The sequence below is a fragment of the Ochotona princeps genome, chromosome 4 (assembly GCF_030435755.1).
Source record: "Ochotona princeps isolate mOchPri1 chromosome 4, mOchPri1.hap1, whole genome shotgun sequence".
NCBI classification, from domain to species: domain Eukaryota; kingdom Metazoa; phylum Chordata; class Mammalia; order Lagomorpha; family Ochotonidae; genus Ochotona; species Ochotona princeps.
The window spans coordinates 35,634,068-35,658,781 of record NC_080835.1 but is presented as its reverse complement, the minus strand read 5'-3'; the positions used below and the strand labels follow the sequence as shown (position 1 = coordinate 35,658,781).

General features: G+C 40.2%; 1 protein-coding gene across 3 annotated transcripts in view; it reads left to right on the top strand.

Annotated features, from left to right (window-relative positions):
* The first annotated feature begins 230 nt into the window (after positions 1-230).
* Positions 231-24,714, top strand: part of SLC17A6 (solute carrier family 17 member 6) — a 39,184-nt gene continuing 14,700 nt past the window's right edge. For 2 of the 3 annotated variants that reach the window (XM_058662474.1, XM_058662473.1), the window contains exons 1-6: positions 396-472; positions 3,089-3,341; positions 4,839-4,957; positions 21,410-21,524; positions 22,087-22,174; positions 23,217-23,303. In XM_058662474.1, coding sequence (XP_058518457.1) covers positions 3,228-3,341; positions 4,839-4,957; positions 21,410-21,524; positions 22,087-22,174; positions 23,217-23,303 — 523 coding nt within the window. In that variant the 5' untranslated portion in view covers positions 396-472; positions 3,089-3,227. Of the gene's footprint in view, positions 473-3,088; positions 3,342-4,838; positions 4,958-21,409; positions 21,525-22,086; positions 22,175-23,216; positions 23,304-24,714 lie in introns of all 3 variants that reach the window. The other variant, XM_004585449.3, reaches the window with a different exon arrangement.

Sequence of the window (24,714 nt, the reverse complement as noted above, 5' to 3'; positions counted from 1 at the left end):
TAGCAACAAGCTTTTAAAAACAGGAATTTGCATTGTTTTTCAGTGAATTGGCTTCCAGCACAAGGACTCATCTGCACCCGCCCAAATACCATGGCACTGCGGGCTCCCTTTGCCACCGGATCCTCCCCTTCCAATGAGACTTTCTGACTGTGTCTACCAACTCTCCTATTAGGAAACCCGTGGGTTGTATGCAGCTATTCTGTTGTATTCTCCTTCTCACTCTCCCTCCCTTCTCTCACTCTCACTCTTGCTGGAGGCACACCAATACCAGTCTGCGGAGAAGAAAAAGCTCAGAACTACCTTAAGGAATTAAGACAACATGCGCAATCCTTGCCTTTCATAGTGATCACTATTTAAACCTGCCAAAAGCACCAGCCTTTGCAAGGATGGAGTCTGTAAAACAAAGGATTTTGGCCCCTGGAAAAGAGGGGCTAAAGAATTTTGCTGGAAAATCCCTCGGCCAGATCTACAGGTAAGAGAAAGCAAACCCATGCTTACCTGGGGCTCAGCATTAGACATTTCCATTTACTCTGGTTATTTACAGAAACTGAAATATGGTCAGAAAGGCTTTCTACTGCTCATTGCCAGATTAGGGCTGCTGTGGAAGCCTTCTTATTAATGCAAGGATTTTGTATTAAGTGAAACTGCTGTCTTTGTGTTTTGTGTTTATGTCTGAGATTTTTTATTTCTTTGTTTAACTACCTGCAGATTCTCATTCTTCCCTGCTTATGACTTATCTTTTTTATAAAATAAGCAGATCTGTTCAAAAAGCATTGCTTTGGGGGCTTATGAAAACCTCAGATTAAATTGCCCTAATGTAGACAAATGCATAAAAAACAAACCCTTTAAACAATTAAGCAATAAATTACAAAGAGAAATTTAGTTCTAGCTTCAAAATCATACTGGAGAATTCCCATTGGAAGCTTTCTTATATAGTGAATGGAAATGAATCAAAATATATCAATAATTGATAACTGAAATATCTCTTCTAGGAACCCAAAACAATGTATATGTATTTTTTAAAATTATTTGCTGTTTCATAGAAATCAAATTTTCTTGGATGAGAAATGTCAAAGTGATTTTAAGGACAGCCATAATGGCAACCAGCAAACATTGCTTTTAAAGTACTAGAAATGGTTTTAGTGTTTATCCTTTCATATTCAACATACAAATTATGCACAACTTTAAATACTTTAAAGCATGCTGCATGAAAAAGATTCTTTTTTTCTTAATATATTAGCAAATTCAAAGAGAAAGGGCAGGTGCCAGATGACAAGTGATTTTAAGTGAACACTAATGTTCACATTTGGAAAGCGGAAGACTTTGTAAATGTGTGAGAACTGTAAAGGAATCAACTAATATGCTCCCCAGATTTCCACATTTCTTGGAATCTGGCGGGTCTCATGTAGGTTCCATCATGCTCCTATGCGGCAGGAGACACTGCAAGGGCCCTGCAGTCCTGCAGCCATCCTGGAAAGTGCTGCTTTTGTTGCACCCAACTGCCACTAGGTACAGTTCACCTGCAGAGTTCAACTTTCTATAGATGAGCATATAAATCTAATATTTTAAGTGACATTTGTTTAAAAAAATTTCCCCTAGAATAAATTATTAGTATTTTTTAAAGCATCTGGATTGTACTCTGGCTACAATCATTAACCTAACAAGAGATGACCTAAGCATCAGGTGAGAATTTGTAGAATTTGACATTCTTCTCCAGCAACTTCAAATTGCCTGGCAGCATCTCCTTCAGCTGTGCGTTCTCAGCACTGTTCTACAAATTCATTTCGCTCCACTCTTGTGTGATAACAAGAAAAAGTGTATATACATGACTTAAAGGTGCATAGATTAACAGAAATAAAGAAAGCCCTGGATGCACTGGAAAATACCTACAAATGGAAATGCCATTTACGTTCTTTTGTTTGGTTATGGAAAGCACCAGTCCCAGGGGATCATGGAGATGCTACCTTTCGCGTTCTTATTTCTTGAACAGAAATCTCAGGGTTAGGGGTTGGCTAACGACACTACCACTTTCAAATACAAGCGCTCCACCACTCCCTGATTCCCTTTCCTTTCCCCACTTCCTCACGGGGGAGACGGGGAGGCCGGAGGAAGCCTGGCAAAGATTTGAGTCAGATGGGTGAAAGCGTGTAATATCGTTGTTGTTAAAAGGGAGATCTTCAACATTGATGTGAAACATATTTCAAAGCTGATTCGAGAGCGCATTTGTATGTTTGGGAATCTCCATTTACATCTTTGGAAATGGGCCCATAAAATTTTTCGCTGCCTGTAGCTGCGAGTAATGACGCAAAATTGTGAATAATTAATTATTCATGCTCTAGCTGTAGGGAGCCTAGGTGTCGGCCATATGCTGCGGAGGCCTTTGTTTCCTTCTTGAGTTAAAAGACGGGGGCAATGTGTAACTGGGGTGTGAGCACTGAGCTGGCACCCTGCGGCTGCAGGAAGGAGAGGCCAAGCAATTGACAAACTCGGAGAGCTTTCTCGGTCCTTCTCCAAAGGGTCAGGGGCCCAGAGCCGCGATTTAGTCACCAAGGGATTGAGCTGGGCGAGGGCAGGAGACAAGATCCCCAGAGTCTTCAACCCGGAAAGGTTAAACTTGGTTAAGAAGGAATGCGGGTGAGAGTTGAGTGTCAGGATAAGATCTAAGGTCTCAGGTGCGACACTGCTGGAGTTGAGGGCAGGTGTGGAGGAGGCTTCATTCCAGAGACCACTCCCCTAGCAAACTTAAGCCCCCCCCCCGGGACAGTTAGGCCGAATGGTCAGTGTGTCTGAATCAAGAGGTTTGGGTAGAATGGGATGGGAGGGGCGGGATTCGGACTGAAAGGAATTACATTTTTTTAGGCCTGAAGGTATTGAAGTTGAAGGGACATAGCCGCGGAGTGGGGAGGCTGGCTGAATTTGGAGAGCAAGGAGGGTTCCTCAGGCTTGGTGGTGGCCCACCACCCTAACCTTAGGGACGCGGAGAGGGCCCTCCCGCTACCCTGGTGAGCTGTGTGAGAGAGGAGTGGGCAGCAGCCTGGAGCTCCTAACCCGAGCTCCCTTGCCTCCCCTCCCTCGCTCTGCCGCGCAGGGTGCTGGAGAAGAAGCAGGAAGCCGGCGAGACCATTGAGCTGACAGAGGATGGGAAGCCGCTGGAGGTGCCAGAGAAGAAGGCGCCCCTGTGCGACTGCACGTGCTTCGGCCTTCCACGTCGTTACATCATCGCCATCATGAGCGGCCTGGGCTTCTGCATCTCCTTCGGCATACGCTGCAATCTTGGCGTGGCCATCGTGGACATGGTCAACAACAGCACCATCCACCGCGGGGGCAAGGTCATCAAGGAGGTGGGCAGCGCTGGGGCCGACCTGGCTCCCGCTCATGGCCTTAGGTCCTTGCCAAGCTACGATCCCTGTTTTCTTTCCCCAACTCCCACTGAAAAACGATGCTCCCGTGCCCGCCTAAGCGCTGCCCCTGGGGTGAGGGTGGGGTGGCAGTATCAACACCCTTTGCTCTGTGGTGTGGGTCCTCCCTTCCTAGCTGCAGATTGGAGAATAGCCCCTAGTCATTAAGGCCTCCCCAACCCCACCTTTTTTTTTCTTAAATGAAAAATGACTAGTAACAAGAAGTCGCTAGCTATTGTCCACTATTTCTAAATAGCAGTATTTTCCCTTTGCAAGGAGGAGTCGAGTAGCCTGTTACTTACGGCTTCCCCTCACTTCCTTCGATCCTCAACAAACACTCTTAATAAATATAATGAAACAAAATCGAAAACTGAAATTCCATTAGCTGTGTTCAAGGATACGGGCGGGGTTCTGAGGATCCGCCTTTAGGAGAGTCGATCCCGCCCAGCCAGGGAGAGTCGCAGGGCCACTGTGAGTCCTGTCCTCACCCTCACCCCCTCTGCCGGTGCCTGTTTAGGTGTCAGCCAGTGATGTCCAGAGCAGAGAGGGCTACTTCAAGGTCACTGGAATCCTTTATTCAGGACATAATAGTACAACATTAGGGGTTGATGGCCATAAATCAAGCTGAGCAAAAACTGGGAGGAGACAGTAGGTTCACTCTGCGGATGGGAAGCGTTTTCCAGGACTGTCTGCAAAATACATTGGGCTTCAACTTTATAGTTAAAGGGAAACTAAAAGGTCCCCCTGTCCTGCAGCCAGAGTAATCCTGATCTGAAAGTTCGCATTCAACAGATCTGCACCTTCTCCAGCAGCCCAGAGGACCGAAAGGCAAATTCCTCCCTTTCACTTGTTAAACCACCCGGAGGGACTACAGCCACTCTCCCAAAGTCGCTGGGTCACTCCAACACTTTCTGACCCAGCCCCATCCCCACCTTGCCAGCACGACAGTGCTCCCGGCCCTTCCGTGTCCTTTTCTGGCTGTGCCAGAATTTTCCTATTTAGGTCGGGAAGGTTTGGTTCCGTTTCCTAAATTGCCCCGCTACATCGCCCTCACTGAGATCTGCCAAGACACCCTGGACCATAGTCTCTAATCCCACACCCATTAACGAATTTTTTTTTTTTTTAACGGGGTGGGGGTTGAGGGGAGAGCTCGAATGCCCAGTATTCCTGCTATTCGGCAGTAATCCAAGCTGCACGACCGGAGCCAGGAAGCAAAAGCGGGGTCCCAGTCTCGCCGTTGCTCACAATCTATTTCGTTAATGCGCGTGGTTTCCTAAGACGAGGCAATCTGGTTAGGAAATGAAAGTTGAGTACCCATCCCCAGAATGCAGAGTGCCCAGCGCGTTGAGGTCCCGGGGTTCAATTCGATGAAAATGCGTCCTCCAACACGGACTCCTCTTTCTCTCTCTATCCATTTTTTCTCCCTACCTCCCCCCATAGAAAGCCAAATTCAACTGGGACCCAGAAACCGTGGGGATGATCCACGGTTCCTTCTTTTGGGGCTACATCATCACTCAGATTCCTGGAGGCTACATCGCGTCTCGGCTGGCGGCCAACAGGTAAGGCGCCCGGCGGGGCCGGGACTTGGGGCGCAGCGTTTGCACCCAGAAAGGCTGGGGAGATCCTGGGTGGGGCCGTCTAGTTCCCACCCGCGCCCTCGGGGCCAGGCTGGTCCGCCTCCCAGCATGAGGTGTACAGGAATTACGCCCTCTCGGGAGGGCTGCAGCGACCACACCGTCGGTGTCGCCGCAGAGGCTGAGTCGGCTTCTGGTGAACTAGCCGGAGAAGAGTTGGAGCTAGGTCTGGATGAGCCCAGCAGGGACCATGAAAAGGGGTGCAAGACAGGGGTGGGGAGCATCACGTGCCTGGCTCCAGTCCCCACGCCCAGCGGGTGCCCCGGCTCCCTGTGGAGCTCAACTCCGGTTTGGAAGGCACTCCAGGCTTGGCGCCAGAACCCGCCCTGATGGTGCTGTGGGTCGGACGGGCTCATTTCTATGGAGGATGCCGGGATCTGAGGCGCGAGAGTCCGACTCCACCTGTTAATGAGCTCAGCTCCTTAGGGGCGGGGTGAGAGGAGGCTCCAGCTGCGTCCAGCCGCCTGAGGCCTCGCCGCGGCGGGTCCAGAGTTCCGGAGGCTGTTCGCAGCAGCACCCTGGGGCTGAGGCAAAAGGACTGGTGGGATTGGGGGGCACAGCTTGGTCTGCCCACAGTGAGCGGCTACCTCGTCTGTGTCGCTGCGACTATTCTGATTATAACGAGCAAACAAAAAAGCAAATGCTGTTTGAGTTGTGGACTTGACATTGAACGCGTAACTCGCCCTGCATCACATCTACCCTGCTTCAAGTATTTGTACCTGGAGCCGCACCCCACGCCCTCCATGCCAACCACATTTTAGAGGAAGGAGTCGGTAGCCCCAAGCAACTCCTAGGTCGTGGTTTTCTCCCTGTGTAACTCCTCCCCACCCTGCTCCCTGCCACCGCCCCCAGAGCCCTGTTCCCTACAACGCCATCTCTAGAGGTGGCTTACTGCGCGAGATGTCTCAGGAAGAATTACTGGACATTTTATTTTACTTTTAATCTTATGCTGGTTTTGGATAGTTCTTAGAAACGCCAAGAGTGTGATAGGTTTGGAACCATGCCTTTGGAATATTTTTAGCTGACAGCGAGAGTGATTAGTTCTGAGAGCCAGCAGGAGATAAATATTCTTTCCTAAAAGGAATCCATTTCAGTTAATATAATTAGTTATGCAGAGAATTTAATTTTACTGACTGGACAAAAGAAATAGATGTCAAAAAATTTGGAGGCAATATTCTGCTAAATGTTACTAATTATGAATATATTACGTTTTTGGCTTTGAATCCCCAATTTATCATTATTTCATTGTTTTCCCCTAAAAAACTATCCTCTCAAACAAGATAAACTTCCCAGAAAAAAAAATTTTAAATGCCAAATGTGATTATATAAGAAATATTTTACCTCAGGAGGAAAAAAAATCACCAATTCACAAAAAAAAAATGGAAATGATAGAAGAAATTAAATGTCATGTCATATAATGGTTGTACCTTAGAGGTTTTTATGGGGATCAAGTTGTCCAGCTTGCCAGAAATTAAATCCTTACCTTTTTCCTGCAGGGCAAAAACACTCGGGATGCTTGACTTTCCTTTGTAAACTAGGTGATCAATAGGCAGGCTGTTCTGATCACACACACCCAAAGAGCAAGGTCAATGTTATCATTTATTATCAGGTTTAGTAATGAATAGATTGATGATGATTCAGGCTCTAATTATTTCAACAGCTTTTTTTCTCAAAGAAATAACTTCCGGATTTTAGAATTCTTGTTTGGGCCCAAATTGATTCATGTTTATAAATGACTCTTCAAAAGGGATACTTTTATATTTTCAGGTGCAGTATCTTGTGTCCCACAAGACTGAGCAAATTAATTTCAAATCTATGATAACATTTTATGAACATATGGAAATTATAGAGGCTGTTTTTTTAATCACAGATGAGTGCTTTGACACAGTTGCTTCATTTGCTTCACAAGAACAATACAATTTTAAGTAACTTAATTAGCTACACCTATTGTTAGCATGTTGGTGAATGTCCAACTAATCCTACAAAGTTACATATACTTTTACATTGGAAGGCTTTTTATAAATACAAAATCAGAGAGATTTTTGGAATTGGTTTGAAAGATGCGTATTTTCTATTGTGATCATTTTAAGAAAATATTGAAAGCAATGCGGTAAAGCCAGTCTCCCTACAAATACCTTTGCCCGTGGAAAGAAGTTTCTCCAAAAGGATCGTTTAATACTAGAATGAGATTTCCTTTGGGTGGGATACTAGGGACAGATTTTTTTCTTTTTCCTCTCTATGTATAGTGAAATTCAGTTTGAAGTGTTTGCCATTACTGTTTGGGCAGAGCTCCAGGAGAGGAGCTGAGGTGTATGAAGAAGGCACCTCCTTAGAGAAGAGCTCCCTGCTACATACACCTCCTGACAAATTTCTCAAGGAAAAAATAACAGTGATCTTGCTCCTCTAGTTCATGGATGTAACAAAGTCTCATTCTCATTCAGACTCTGGGTACAGAAAGAGCTCCCACTCTAAATGTTTTTGCTTTCCTGCTCAGGGAGAGGAGGCACAGGATGAGTCTGTAGGGAATCAGCTCAGTCCCAGAGGAAGGTCCTGGCCTCATTGTTTCCTTTGTCGGCACTTAATTGGTGAAGACCCATGGCTGGGATAGTCAGCTCCACCGATGACTGAGAGGGGAACTCAAAGGATTCCTGAAGGAATTCCTTTCTAAATCTGTGATGTTTGAAGATAGCAACATTTAATGTTATGATTATATATGTAAGAAAAGTAATTGTATCTTCAAATAATTCAGGGCATGAGGTCATACTAATTTCTTTGTCTTTTCAGGGGAAAATGGTAAGTTTGGGCTTTGTCCTACATTTAAATTGCTTAGAGAAATTGGACAAAAGTTTAACAGGCGAAAAAGCAGGCTTGGGTCTATATAGGTATAGATATAGACATAGATACAGATACAGATATAGATATAGCTTTGTTTTGTTTTGTTTTGTAAAAGACATAACTAAAGAAAGTCAAATACTCCAAAGGAGATTTGGCCAACATTTGGTCAACATTCCATTTTGAATGTATTATCCTGTATCCACAGATACTGTATAGAGGAGACCATAATATTTAAGCCTTATTTAGAGATTTTTGCACTCCTCTGTTACCCTGATTTCTTAGCCTTGCACAGTGTATGTTACCTCCTGCTATGTAAATGTCGCACCTATTTATCTGTTTGATGTCATCTATCTCCACTACAATATAAGATTTATGAGTGTAGGTAGTTTTGTCCACATTTTTCTCACAGCTTCATCATTATTTACAAAAGTGCTTGGAATACTATAAATACTTCAAGAAAAACAGGTATTGCAACAAGGTGGTTTGAACTTAAAAAACAAGCAAGCAAGCAAACAAAAAGCCAGTGAATAGATGATCTGAAGCCAAACTTGTAGGTCCATACTCCTGAAGGTGCTGCTTAACTGAATCTTTGTGAGCCACAGTATGTATTTCTTTGAAAAGAGATTGATGATCTTGATTAGAACTCAGGAGACTGATAACACATGATCACATGCTACCTTCACAGAGTCATTTCACATCTCTCATACTGTGTACTTCATTGCTGAGGTCATGCTCGGCAGCAGGCTGAACCATCTGCAATCTCAGCGGATGACTACAATCTATCATGCCCCAAATCCTGCAGAGAAATACATGAATTAGAGATAGAAGTCTTTAGCACACCCAGGGGACCCCTATATTCTTTTTTGGCAACACAAACTATATTTTTGTGCATATGCTAGACCACAACATAGATCATTGCATTTTTTTTTGTGAAAAAGACAAAAAGACTCTATACTTGATCTTGGTTAGGACAAATAGAGTGGTATTCTTCAAAGAAAAAACAATCATGCCAGTTGGGACTATCTCTTCGCACTCAGCTTCTTGGGCAATTTACCCTTTTAGAAGACTGAAACAGGTTTGAATGTTACTGAGGGGGTTTAAATGTGCTGTCTGCAAAAGTGAAGAATTCTTCCTGGGTGTTTGGCTGACACAACTTAATTCACATCATTATGTAGGAGAGAACCCAATATATACAAAAAATGAAGAGACCAAAATGCATGGCTTTAAACTGTTGAGTAATGTGTGTTTATATTTAGAGAAATTAAATTGGCATTATTTTTAGGCAAAATTCTAGATTTCCCAATTATGAAAAAAGTCTGTTGTTAGAATGTTTTTCAGAAACAGAGGAAATATTTTAAATATAAGAGATACATGTTTCAAGCTGAAAAGGGGGCAATTTCACTGGTGGAATTCTTGTTACATCATTGAAAGAAAACAAAAAAAAAATTTTCTTTTTTATTGCAATAAGCCTTGAAATGAACTCATTATCTCTGCCACCATGCATTCACACAAATTTGGTTCTCGCTCTTTCTCAATTGTTCTTGCTCTCTACCTATCTAACTAACCTGTCACTTTCTTTTCCCTGCTTACTTATCCATTAAAAACTCCACTGCAACGAGGGGTTCTTAACTCTTTCTGTGAGAAGTATTTGCAAATTTCCTTTTGTATGAGAAAATAATTCTAACAGTGTGAAGCCTCCTATAACAGCCCACCATTCTGCTGTGGTGGAAATGGTTTATAAATACACAATCTTCTGGGGTAAGAAGTGACTATCTCACCTCGCTGCTTTTCCAATATCTGGCTGCCTTTCTCTATTATGGCCCTATAGGTTAGGTATCTGGGGGAAATGCAGCTTTTCTTTTTCTGACAAAAGAAAATACTCCTTGCCAGGAGATGAATAGATGGACTGGAGGTGGAGAGAGGTCTCCAAGGGCTTGCATGTGCTTGGCTACAAGAGCCTTTCTCTTTTCATTCTCCAATCCCTGCTTGCCTTGTAGCTCTGGCTTTTCTTGCTGCTGCAGCAGCATGCAGCAACCGCAGTGCAGAGGCAGCTTCCACAGGGGAGGGATTTGATTTCGAGGGAGGAGAGTCAGGTGGGCAGCTGGTGGAGTGATTCTCCTATTGCCATATGCCATTCATTGGGGCTGTCTAATTTCTCTGTCGTGAGTGATGAAGTCATTTCTACAACTTAATGATGCATCAGGGGACCCAGAGAGCTGGTTTGTGCCTGTGTTCTCCCTTTATAATACTGGAGCAGGGGCATCAGATGTGACAAAGGGAGGTGCCCATATCCCGATCTGATTAGATTAAATAGATTAAACAGGCTGAATCAGTCCACTGTAGACCCTGCAGAAGAAGATTAGTCTCCCACCTGGGGTGAGAGACACTAGTCCCCTGTTAAGTGACAAGCCACTTCCCAAATGGAAATTGATTGATTGATTAATTGATTTAGCAAAAATGAGTATCAACTCTAGAAGTGATAAGTTGCTGGTGATGCTGGCAAGAATTTCTAGACAAATCTCTCTGGGGTGGATGCATCATCTAGGATCTTTGTGGCTTCTGGTCATAGAAATGCATGTAACTGGGAATTTTACAGTTACACAGAATATAAATTGGCAAATTTGCATTGTAAATTTTCAGTTTTTTCATTTGCTTTTCCAAAATTTTTGGTTTTGGTGATACAAACAATCCTGCTACACACGCATACCAATGTATTTCAAGGGATTACAAAAGCTTATTATTTCATGATGTACAGGAGATGAAAGGAAATTGCATGAATGTATAACGAGCAGAGGAAAAACAAATAGGAACTGACTTCAACTTGAAAATAATCACAGCAAATTCATTTTAGCATGCTATTATTTTCCTCAGAGGAAACTGTGAGAAAAGCAAATTTAAGTGGATTTCTATGGGTTTGCCATTCTGGAAAGCAACTTTAGTAAGCACTCATTTTATTTCACAAAGATTTTAATATAGTTCTTTGAAAAATCACCAGTATCCACCAGTTTCTAATCTTTTTATTAAGTAACAATACATTTAGGATAGTATAAATTACTTTGTACATTTCTTTGCCTTTTTCCTCCAGTTAAGTTATTGATAGTCTATTTCTACTTACATTGACATCATAAATGAGTTTTTAAATTAGCATTTTGGCTGCTAATTATAAGGACTTCAAACAAAAATGGAATACTATTTTGAGTGAGATTCAGCTTACACCCTGGAACTTAAAGTTCAACAATTTAAGACCTACGTGATCTGATTATTTTATCTTTGAAATGGTGTGTTCAGTTTATTGCTGAAAATATTTGTGTGATGTGCTAGAATCCTTCATGGAGAGCATACTGAATACTATTATGTATCAATATTATAGTTTAGCACTGTATCAATAATTTCTATCCTGTATTACATACTACCAATGTTAAATATAATTTATATATTGGTGATATAAATATACTAGATGATCTTATCAATAACTTACCTTACAATTGGTAAAATGAGAGGATCCAAAAAATGTGCAAGTATTTATTTGGAAAAAATTACTCATTTCTAGAAAAAAGCCTTTCTTTACAATGTCCAGTATTTGTTTTGTTATTGATTACTCACTTTTATGCAGAAAACATGATGATCAAACTGTAAGTGAGCCTCTTTATTGAAATGTCTTATAATGCAAAAAGAGAAAAACAAAACAACAAAGCATAAAATATAAACAAGAAATCAAATAATAATTTTGGAAATATACAACTTATTAATGGCACTGAAAAACCACAGTCACTCAAATATTCTCAAATATATTATATTATTTCTTATATTATCAAATACAATAGTCAATTTGTGGAGAAACTTATGCATTGAAAATATTCCTAGAAAAATTTATAATGAGATATCGAAGACATTGTAGAATAAACCTTAAAAAAATCACAATGTTTACTTTAGGTGGAATAAAGTCGGTAGAGATAGAACTGCTTAATTCATGTCATGAATAAGGGGGCTATTTCTCCTGCCCTGAAGCTCAAAAAGCCCAGCCTTCAGTACAGGGTGGAGAAAACCAAAGCCAACTCACCTGAATTTAATGGCAGAAGAGAATCTGCCTATGTGAAAAGGAAAGCAGTGGCTTATTATCAAAAGAGCTTTGCAATCAATGTAGAGCAAAATGTTGAGCAATGAAGTTTCTATTTGTCTCTAAATGGCAGGATCTGAATTATAAATCATCTTCATAATTGTCCTAGCTTTCCATTTGAGGAGGCAGATGGAATTAGAATCTAAAAGAATAATACTTTATGTTTACCATCTTTCATCCTCACAGTGGCACAGTCAGGTTGTAATTCTGATACTTCTTTTACTCATGGGAGGATGGAAGATTGAATAGCAGAGGTATTTTTTTTTTCTATTAGCAGATGGTGAGAGGCGGAGCTGGGTTATCCACTCTAGAATATCTGATTTCAAATGATAAACAAATTCTCATGTTAAATAACTCTCTCTCTCCCTCTCTCTCTCATTCACTCTCTTTACACTTTGTGTGTGTGGGGGGGGTGGAGCAACAGAAAGAGAGAAAGAGATTGAGAGAGAGAGAGCGAGAGAGAGAGAGAGAGATCTGTTTAACAATACTGTAATCCCTATAGTACACACTTATGGACTAGGTCTACAAGAAAAAAACATGGCTGCAGAATAGTTTTTAAATTGATCTAATTACATAGTTTTGCTGGCCAGATGAATCTCTTGGTCAGGAAATGAACTCGAAAATTCTGTAGTGATGGATATTACCTACAGACAAATAGTGCTTTGAAACCGAATCATGTGTGTGCAACTTCAGCTTAGAGATAGGGACAATAACGTTTACTTGAACATTAAATGCTTTCTGGTATATATTCTCATGTTTTTAGAAATATAAAAATTATACTCGGCGTCTGTGTCTTTGTTTTCTAGCATCAAGCCAAACAAAAACATTGATTGTAAATAAGCACAACAACATGACACACACACACACACACACACACACACACACACACCACTAAGCCATTGATAAATGCTGAGGAGCTTTATGCGGGCACTGTCACTGCTGAGGCAATGCCACTTACTTCAATTTTGCAAGCAGAGCTTCTACAATATCAGTTTCAGAGGCTGATGAGGATGCTGTATTAGACAGGTAGTGTTATGACATTTGCTTTCAGGAGACTCCAATATTTGGAGGATTCAAAGAAGAGGCTAGACTGCACCATATACTTCAACTCACCAGCTACCTTTAGCAAGGACTGATCCACAGGTGTACTCTAAACTGCCAATTATGAACCTAACATCCTAAAAGGGAAGTACTCTAATTAGCAGTTTGTTCCTTTAGTGGCTCAAGAACAAATAGTCCATTTATTGAGTAGGATACTGAGACAAATAAAATTCAGGGGAAAAAAGATTTGTTAATATTTGTGAATCCCTTAGAAAAAAGTTATTATTGCCCTCTTCTGAAGGTTTGTGCACACAAGGAATCACATGCAGACTTCCTAAGAATATGTCATGTACAAAACGTTCCACTAGTGCCATGGCACTTCAAGTGATAAAAATCTGGGCTTTTTCTCCAAGAGATACAAGTAAAAGAAGGGATAGGAAATACATAAACTCTTAGGATTTTGAATGAAGAGAGAATCATCTAATCAACCGAGCTGATTTATAAAGATGTTCTTCACTGCTTTAGGAATATCTGAGAGATGAGTTTGTAAAAATAATTGAATGTGGAGGGCTATGGGATAAAGGATGAGAAGGATCCTGCAGAGAAAGTCATACACTTCCTTTTTGCTTCCTATTGGATGTTTTATATGGACTGCTCTGTATGACTTCAGAATGGGAGATAGAGTTTCCATTAATATTTTCATGCACTAGGCACTGTTAGAATTTCAGAATGCCATGGAATATCTTGACATTGGCCATCACAAAAATGGAATTACCTTATCATGGCAAAATCATTCTGCAACAAGAGAATGAGGAATAATAACCATCTAAAATTTTCCCAGATACCATGAAATTTCTCTAATAGAAGTTATGGTGTTTAAATGGCATTTACTATGGACCATACACGGTCACCTTTCATAATTCATTAAATCTTTGTAATATTCCTTTGTAGTATCTAAACACATGCCCATCATTAGATAGAGAAAATAAGGCTAAGAAAATTGAAGTACCAATGACTTGAGCAAGATCATATACCCAGTGAGTAATAGTCCATTCAAACAGCAGTTAAGAATTTGAATTCTCATGAAACTACATTCTTAGCTAGTATTATGTTATAGCATACAAATGTCTCCTAGGAACGATGACGGCTCTTCAGTCACTCTGCTGTATGAGGGTACTCAACTAGGCCAGAGAGGGTCATTTGTGTTGTCAATCTAATGATTTGACTTCAATGTGTGTGTGCTTAAAGATTTATTTATTTTTATTGGAAAATTCAGATATATAGACAGAAGGAGATATAGAGAGGAAGATCTTCCATCCGTTGATTCACTGTCCATGTGCCTATAATGACCAGAGCTGAGCTGATTCAAAGCCAGGAGCTTCCCCCTGGTCTCCCATGTGGGTGCAGGTTCCCAAGGTTTTGGACTATCCATTGCTGCTTTCCCAAGCCACAAGCAGCGAGCTGGATGGCAAGTGGCCCCACTGGGATTGGAACTGGCGCCCACATGGTATCCGTGCATGTGCAAGGTGAGGATCTTACTACTAGGCTACCATGTCGGGCCCTCAATTTGTGCCTTTTAAAGAATGACTTTCTTCCGAGCAGGTTTTGTCATCTCCCTTTCTGCCTCATTTATACAATGAAAAGTTAAGCTACATCTCCTACTCTGCACAGCTGTTTATTGCAGGTTGGCTTTTTTCTCCCCTACATTCATCCATTGTTTGATGGTCCAGGCAAAATAACTTGCATGCTGTTGATAAACCAGTTATTCCCAAAGATGGATCAAACAGCATCAGTACTTACCTGGGAAACTTGTCAGCAATAGACAACCTCAGGTCCCACATAAATCTACCAAATCAGAAACTGATAACCACCGATTTTTATGCCAACAAGCCTCTGAATTACATTTGGTGTCCATGTAGAACTCACTATGCCAGAATGCTTCACATTTTTGAACTTCTTTTCCATACTTATTTCTACTCCTCCTCTAATTTTAATCTAGACTTAATCATTTTAATCTAGACTTAGGCAAAACTACTCATGTAAGCTTCTCTATGGAATTTCAAGTGAGTGGTTGTTTTAGTTTTTCAAAACTTTTCTGCTTCTGTTGGCACTGTTAGTACTAGAATTAAGGCTCTTGCTTACAACCAGGCTGAGTAAACATGAGCCATATTTGTTATTTTACCACTTAAACAACCATGGCAAGCTATATAAATTCATTGGGACTTGGTCATTCAAAGTGTAAATTGGGGACAGTGAGTGGTAGCTATCTAATAGTGCATTAAAGTGAACATCTAGAGAGGAGCACAGTGTTGCAGTAAGTAGGGATGCACTTGTCATGCCCACATCGAGAGCTGGTTTGATTTCCTACTATTTTGTATTTGATCCGGTTCTCTGCTAAGGTGCCAAGGCAACAGCAGATGGTTGCTTACCATATTGAGCCATTTTCACCCACATGGGAGATCCAGGTGAAGTTCCTGGATTCTGACTAGCCTAGCCTGCCCTACTGTGGCTACCTGGGGAGTGAACAGCAAGATGGAAGATCTCTGTGTCTAACTGTTGCTCTCCCTGTCTCTGTCCCTGCCACCCTACCTTTCAAAACTAAGCAAGCAAGTTTTCTTTTTAATGAGAATCCAGAAGTGATGTGAATAAAGAACTCAGAAATTGCTAACTACCACAGCTTATTTCTTACTGGCCCACATTTATTTTTTTATGAATTTACTTTCATGAGCACAAGACTAAGCTTCTTAATGGGTGTATTATTTGCTTGACCCCCATAATAGTCATAGATAATATATTAATGTAATCATTGCATACTTTCTGGTATTCTTCAAAAGCTTAGGATGAGTGAGAACACTCACCTGGACAATTTATGCGTAATAAAAGTCTATTTTTAAGATTTATGGATTTTTGTCTGAAAGGCAGATTTTACAGAGAGAGAAGGAGAGATTGAGAGGGAGGTTTCTCATTTGAGAGTTTACTCCCAAAATGAGCACAATGGTCAGCGCTAAGCTGATACAAGCCAGGAACCAGGAACTTATTCCAGGCCAGAGGCCCAAAGGCTTGGGCCATCCTCTGCTTCTTCCCCCGGTCCTTAGCAGAGAGGTGAATGGGAAACAGAGCAGCTGGGATATGAACTGGTGCCTGAGACAGAGGATTGAGCCATGGTGTCAGCCCCAATTTACCTGTAATAAACAGCTTCCAAGTTTATTAATATTTTAATTTTGGAGAAAAAGAAAGAACAGTGAGTTCAATAAGCTGCTCAAGGTCACATCATAACTGGCAGAGATAAATTTTGAACTCATTGTCTCTTTCTATAATTGATTCTCATAACTATTAACCGCTGTTGCCTTTTTTATGTGTAGGGAATCAGAAACCTAGAAAGGTTAAGTAAATTATCATTCATATGGTCTCTAATAACAAGGACAGATTCCTACAAAATTTTCTGCACATACTTGTATTAATCTTACCTTCTTCTGACAGTGTCAGAAACTTTCTCCTTGCTCTCTAATGAAGTCTTCAAATTGCCTGAACTTGCACACACCTTGAACGCCTGACTTTCTGACTACAGAGATAATGACCCCTTTATGTCAGTAAGTGTCATATTTGCTTTGGAACATACAAGGATGTTTCAAAGATTTTATGCCAAATGAAATTTCAAATGAGTTTTTATGGTGAAAACATGTTTTCACTCATATAATTTTTTGTAACTTGTATTTTCAATTGATTCAGAAAATTACACCAAAATGAACATATGCTTCTAATTTCGTTTTTCATGAAATTTTTGAAGAACCATAATAATTGTCACCCATTCTTTATTACCACCTCAAATTCCATCAGTTCTAAGATTTTGACGACTTCAAACTCCCTTCCACATATATTTCTTCAACCTATTCTCATTTATATCACACTCTGCACTATTTCTCTGACTCACCTGCACTGCCACATCCAGCATTTTCCATAATATACATGATTCAACCTCTCCAATTTCTGAAACTTTATAAGTTTCTTACATTTAGCATTTATTTCTTCCTCTGTACATTCATCTTTGATGGCCCAAATAAGTATTTCTATAAAGTTTATTGCCTGGTCAGCTCTGCAGAATTGCCCCTCCCCCTTTGCTTCCTATTTGTTTCCTTTACACTTATCATTTATTCATTTAAGAAGCAAAAGGGAAGAGAATTAGAAGCCAAGATAGAGATAAAGATCTCTACTTTGTTTTTAAATGTCACAGCAACATGGGTTGGGCTCAAGTACAGGTCCTGCATAAGTGTGGCTAGCCATCACTTACTGCTTCCCATTATATGCATGAACAAGAAGCTGGAAACAGTTTCAAGCCAAGGTACATGCGGGCATCTTAACAAGTCGCTCACGCACTACACCTTGCATTAGGCTTGCTGTATTTGCATTTCTGCCATATTCTTGTAAAATGAGAGCAAAATCTAGTTTAGGAGTGCTGTGAGAATTCAATCAGCAAACACAGGTAGAAGTAAAGCAGCTGCTCTGTAATGATAACCTCCTCCTCAGCGAAACATTCTATCCTGTGCACTGTAGCACTCAGAGTGGGCATTTGCTAGGGCGAATGACATAGTGCTTGGGTCAGATGACCCCTGATGTCAGAGTGCCTGGTTTTAGGTCCTGGATACACTTCCAAGTGTAGCTTTCTGTTAGTTTACACTGTGGGAACAGGTGATGGTTCAAGTGTTGCTTGCGTGCCTACCACCCGTGTGAGACTCTGACAGCAGTCTGGCTTCCTGGGCATACATTCGCAGACTGAACCAGTAAAAGGAAGCCCTCCCCTCTCCTCCTTACTTTCTAATGAATAAAAGTAAATAATAAATCAAAAATAAGTAAACCATATTCTCACAAAGAAAGTGTTATTGTATGAGTGGCTATTGAATGGAGAGGCTGCCCCAGTTTCTGTTGTATGACAGAGAAAAATGTAAAGTTCTGCCCCCATTAAGGGCAATAATTTTTATAATAAAACTCCAACTACTAGACTATCAATATGCATAACAATTATATTAAATTAGAGATGATGTGGTTATGTAAACTCTTGATGGATTTTGTTTTCACCCAGAAAGTCAGTGGATTTTAAGATGCCATGACCTCCCGTCAGGGAGTCATGGTGAGGCTAAGACCCAGGAGCACTCAAGATTCAGCTTCACCTGTAATGCACCACCATGCACCATGGCACAAGGAAGGTATAGCTGCTTGTGGTGCAATTGGTGTTATATTGTTTTGCAAGAAGTGCTAAAGACCACGCTTTTCCATGATGCCCCAAAACATGGAATCCATTAAGCTGTCAATTCCTAGACATACAACAAGCCTTTCTTTTTGTGCTGGCATCCAAATGTGATGAGCCTATGTAATTCAAATCAGGGAAGCCCTTAGTGCTGAACACCAAATCTACTTCATTAAGGCTGGTAACACCAAGTAATTTGGATGATCAGTAATGAAACTGACCAAGCTGGGAAACTCCATAAAGTAATTGATTGCAGTTGGGTAGTGGCTGAGGACCAAGGCAAAGAATCACAGGCAACAATGTCATGAAACAAACAAACAAAAAAAAACCTCAAATACAAGAAATGAGTTAATCAAAATGTGGCACATGCACACAGAGACACAAGATGCAATGATAACTAATAGGAAAAAGGAGGTGGTTCCTGGAATCAGGAATTGAAAATTAAAAGAATATAGACAATGTCATGATATATAATTCCGAAGACTATTCAGGACAAATGTGAAATGTCAGTATTGCAAATAATCATCTGACATTTTCTGAATAGCAGTTTGATTACATGTAACTTCATAAAATTTATTATTTAAATATATTTATGGTTATAATTGTGGCCTTGATTACTAAGTACATATTGTATATGTAATGATATGTGAAACCACAGGCTTTGAAGTAAGACCTGGTTCTAAAAAAAGTCCTTTCTACTTAGGACTGGGCATACATGGAACGGATGATTAACTAACAGATAGCTTAGGCTTAGTTTCCTCATCAATACTGCGGGCATAAGAATACTTGGCATCACTGAGTTCCTAGGTGGTTATAGAGTATATGAGAGTTGTGAAATATGTTTAGCAACTGAAATATGCGCTCACTAACTTTAGCTCTGATTGTAGTGGGCACTCATCACATAGGTCATAATAGGTCAGCTGTACTGGTGGATCATTTTGTCTCCCAAAGGGACAGGTAGAAATTGCTGGAGAAATTTTTAGTTGTCTTCACTTGTTTTCATTGGTGTGCTACTGGTAATGAGGAGATAAAAGCCAGAGCTCTTGTTAGGAATCATATGATACACCAGACAGTGCCTCACAGTAATGTATTACCCAGCCCCAAATGTTAGCTGGATCAAAGTTGAGAAACCCAAAACTAAAGAATGGGTCAAAAACCACCCCCTCATCAATTTATCTACAGACAAAGGTATTTACAAGCTGTGCCAAGAGGGAGATAAAGCAATGATAGAAATTTAAATCCATATAAAATTCACATGTTATGTTTCCAAAATAGTCATAAGAGAAGTAGCACCTGTTAGATACACCTTGGGGAGGAGACAGAAAGGAATGGAGAGAGTGTGGAGGATGGGCACAAAAGACCAGGAGCCAGGAACTTCTCGGTTTCCCACGCAGGTGTAGGATGCCAAGGCTTTGGTCCATCCTTTATTGTTTTCCCAGGCCACAAGCAGTGAACTGGATGGGAAGTGGAGCAGCCAGGATTAGAATGGGCACCCATATGGGATCAAGGTGCATGCAAATTGAGACTTTAGCCACTAAGCTATTCCACCAGGCCCATACACACAAGTTTTTGAATAAGAGTATGGAAAATAGAAAAAAACTATTTTGCTTCAATGCTTCGTAAAGCCATACACCCAAGTTCAGTAGTTCAAAAATAAGGCCCAGTGTTCTTTTTTAAATCTCAGTATTTAGCCATCACATTTACATGTGCCTCAGAAAAATTAGAGCTTCTGTGAGGTGGCTGACCATTGTTGGATTACGTCTTGATAAAACCTGCTCCAGTTCAACAGATTAAAGACATTTCTGCAAGAGAATCTGTCTATAAGGATACTTTGTTAAGAGAGTGTTTTCTTCCTTAGCATTAACTTATGGAAGTTTATTTTTAATGATATAATTTAGTGAGATGTTCACATCAATTAAGACTTCGGGGTCATAAACTATCAGTTTCTTTCTAAATGTAGTTTGTAAACACAGTATTTGAATTGCACCTCAAAACAATCTGCTCACACAACAAGCATGAAGAGAATAATTTGAAGCAGATATGGTAACTATAGCTATTTGCGTGACAAAAACCTGTGCTGTGGGATATAACCATGCGAATCTCTGTGACATTTAAAATCAAGGCCATATAAAAATCTGTATGAATATGAAGCTCCTCAAATAAAGGATGTAAAAGGTAAGATTCAGCTTCAGCACGGTGGCCTAGCGGCTAAAGTCCTCGCCTTGAACGCCCCGGGATCCCATATGGGAGCCGGTTCGGTTCTAATCCCTGCAGCCCCACTTCCCATGCAGCTCCCTGCTTGTGGCCTGAGAAGGCAGTCAAAAATGACCAAAGCCTTGGGACCCTGCACTGGTGTGGGAGACCTAAAGGAAGTTCCTGGATCCTGGCTTCAGATCAGTGCAGTACCGGCCATTGCTGCTGTCTCTTGGGGAGTGAATCATCAGACGGAAGATCTTCCTCTCTGTCTCTCCTCCTATCTGTATATCTGACTTTGTAATAAAAATAAAATAATTTTTTTAAAAATGTAAGTTTCAATCCACTTAGATATTCATTATTTTTTTTAACAACTCGTCAGTGAGTAGCAACTGTATGTCAGACTCTGTGCTAAGTGCTTCTAGCAGTGTATTGCTAAGTAGTTTATGGTAGAATGAGATGTGAGCTCCAAATGCAGTGATTCATTAAATATTTTCAATTTATAACGTACTTATATGAATAAAATAAATATAGATAAATGTAATCAGACCAGGGATGGTCTCCCCAAGAAACTGTTGAATTTATCTGGACAATAAGATGCTGGACTCTATGCATAGTACATGCTTGCAATGAAGGAATCATGACTGGATTTGAACTGTAATACTGCAACAATGTGGAGGAATCCAGCATGGGGGCGGGTATCGGGAGGGGTTGGGGGAATCCCAGAGCCTATGAAACTGTGTCATAAAACAAAATTAAATAAAATAATGAAAAAACATATATAGTTCTTAAATAACTGAAATCTTTATTTCAATAGCTAGGCCATCGAGTCTACACGTCCATATTTCTAGAAAAAAATAATGTATCAGAAAAGTATAGTTGCTGATTATTTTAACTATACAAATTGGGCTGTATATATTTCAATAATGCTACCATGTTTCAATTTTAGGGTTTTTGGAGCTGCCATACTTCTCACCTCTACCCTCAATATGCTAATTCCATCGGCAGCCAGAGTGCACTATGGATGTGTCATCTTTGTGAGAATCTTGCAAGGACTTGTAGAGGTATGGAACTACAGAATGCTATGGTTTCAAGATTGGCATGTCATTGAGAAACTCCTGCTTCTCTTAAGAAATAAGCCTGCACTATTGGTTTGCATTTATGTAATAACAATATAAAAATGAATATTACAGAGACTAGACAATCTGTTGTTTTACCTAAGAATTATACTAAACTATGTCCACCTGCTGTTTTCTAAATTAGACAGGATTAAAGATATTTTAATTGCTTGTAGAAAAGAAAAGCAGCACTGTTTTTCATGTGTTATGATACAAGTTTTGAACCCATGTTTTTCTTGTGATAATCCTGAATTAATATATTGAACATTTTGTGGCAAGTCTGTATTAGTCTGGAATTACTATTTTTCTATGGAAATATTCTTTGGGTCAGGTACTTAGCTCTTTTTTCCATAAACTTGCAGCCTTTTAAAATGAAATTCCAGGGAATTGGTGAGGGCCCTTCCCTGTTAACTTGTTGATTATCCTGCAGGAAACAGCGTTAGGGAAGGGAGTGTGCTTATTTTCCACTGATGCGGGATAATGTTGTTAAATACTGTCCCCATCACAGGGTGTCACCTACCCAGCATGTCATGGCATTTGGAGTAAGTGGGCTCCTCCTCTAGAAAGGAGTAGATTGGCAACCACCTCCTTTTGCGGTGAGTACTGTGTTCAGGTGTAGCTATGATGGGTAAAATCTAAGAAAAACTTGGGTAAAGATTGAAGCTGATAAATTTACTTACTCTTTGGTCGAAGATGAGGAAAAATTTTAAAACACCATTAGAATTCCTTTTGCTCTCATTGGAGTCCTTAAATCTTATATTTCTTTTTGTGTTTTGTTTTTATAAAATGATCCATTTTATATTTTTGTATTTAAAGCACAGTGCCAGAACAGAAAAATTATTGCCTAAAGATGTTGCCAATTTTTCTATGTATACTTCATTGTTTTCACAATAACATTTCAAGTTTTAAAATAAGTCATACAGCCCTACACAAAAGTAAACTGGCATGACTCTTCTACAAGATGTTTACTCCAAGTGTGAAGAATATGTTCACACTATCTGGTTGGTGCGTACACACTCTTGTCCCAGCCAGGTAAATATACACACAGGCACACATCAGCCTGCGTGACTCTTAGTATTTATTTTTTAAAAACTTATTTAATTTTTTTGGAAAACCAGATATACAGAGAGGAGAAGAGACAGAGAGGAAGATCTTCCATCCTATGGTTCACTCCCCAAATGGGCGCAACGGCTGCAGCTCATGCTGAGCCAGAGCAGGAGCCTGGAGCCTCTTCTGAGTCTCCCACGTGGGTGTAGGGTCCAAAAGCTTTTGGCTGTCCTCGACTGCTGTCCCAAACCACAGGCAGGGAGCTGGATGGGCAGCGGGGTCTGCCAAAATTAGAACCTGTGCCTATAGGGGATCCTGGCGCGTTCAAGGAGAGGATTTAGCTGCTAGGCTACTGCGTCAGGCCCAGACTTACTATTTCTAAAACTCGGGCGTGTGTTGGGTAGGTTGATGTGATCACTTGTGTAGTCCTGCGTTGTTTTACATGTTTAGCTATGTCGATGTTTTTTATGGGTGATAGATGTAGTTGTGACTATAGATGCAGGTGTGTTTGCATGAATCAGTCGAAGAATTTGTGAGGAAGTCAAGAGGTTTCAATGACTTTCCTATCTTTCTTCTTCCTTTCTACTTTAGGTTCCTATGCTGGAGCTGTAATAGCAATGCCTTTAGCTGGCATCCTTGTACAGTATACTGGCTGGTCTTCAGTGTTTTATGTATATGGTACGTAGCATTCCTCTACAGTAGGTTAAAGTGAGATGTGCATTGGCTGAATGAAAAAGTATTGCAGACTTTGGGATACATCTGTATCTACTTATTTTCTTTTATTAATAATCCTTCCCTCATCTGGGAACAAGCAAACCGTTTTTATTCTGTGTTACTTTCCCTACATTGGTACTTTTTATTTTAAAAAGATGCCACAGCATGATGGAAACATTGCACAGCATGAAATATTTTATATGTCCTTGATTATGAAGAAAAGCTAATTAGCTCTAATTAAAGGCTTCTGAAGATGAGGATATACACAATGCCCACCTCCCTCTTTCTTTGTCTTTCTTGGGGGTCTCACTTCTCAAGACTGGGTAGGACTGAAATATGAAAAACAGCTATAGTTTCATGATTCAGTTTTGTGGTGAAATATCAGAGTTAGATGTTGCAGCAACACATCTTATGCCTCTTTTTTTTCCAGAATTAAAGACAGTTTTGACCCCATATGAAAATAGCGTCTATATATCCTTTCTGTTTGTTTTCTAACAAGAATATAAAAGTTCTGAGGACTTTAAAGTCTAAAAGACACCTTTCAAAAATTTTTAAGAGGCACCTTTAATCATGAGAAACTGAGAAATGTAAGAGGCTGGATTCTGGTTCTAACTGGTAATGACACTAATTAATATCATCTTTGGGCATAGGCACATAAATCGAAAAGATAATGAAGTCATGCCATAAAACAGTATCTGGCTGCTTCCACATTTGCTCCAATCCATTTTCATTTTTAACAGTTCTAGAAGCAAATTCCTCTGTTTGTAGATATTGCATGGCTATTTTGTTGTAGGAACTCCTTACCTGATTCAAACCTTAAGACTGAGTTTTGGATCCGTGAAGGTCTGAAACTGTAAGCCATCAGTGTATTTACATATTGTTTTTCAAGAAAGATCTTAGGAAAATTTAATCTCTATCTCTAACTAGGTTTTCAAAAGCTCCACATGCAATTCAGAGAAATTTAAGAGCAGTTGTTTATGAGGTGTGTTTAGAACAAGTTAGATATGGTGAAATGCTAAGACCTTGGTGCTGATGTGCTAAACACTAGAGCCCTTGTCAGTAGCATAGTTGAAGATATAACATAATTTTAAAACAAGAATATGAAACAAGCATTTATAAAAAACAATCCCATTATTTTAACATACCTCTCATTTCATATTTTGCATTGAATAATGCAAAATGTAAATATTGGGCAATATGAAAATAGCGTATCATTGTGTTTTTGCTTCGTGCATACATAACATAAATTAGGTCTTTAGGCTGGCATTCAGAACTCAATTTTATAAATTAATGAGGTATAATATATGTCATAAGTTTAAATAATGACAATTCATTTAAAAAAACCAATTTGTACAGACTGCAATGTTAGATTAAT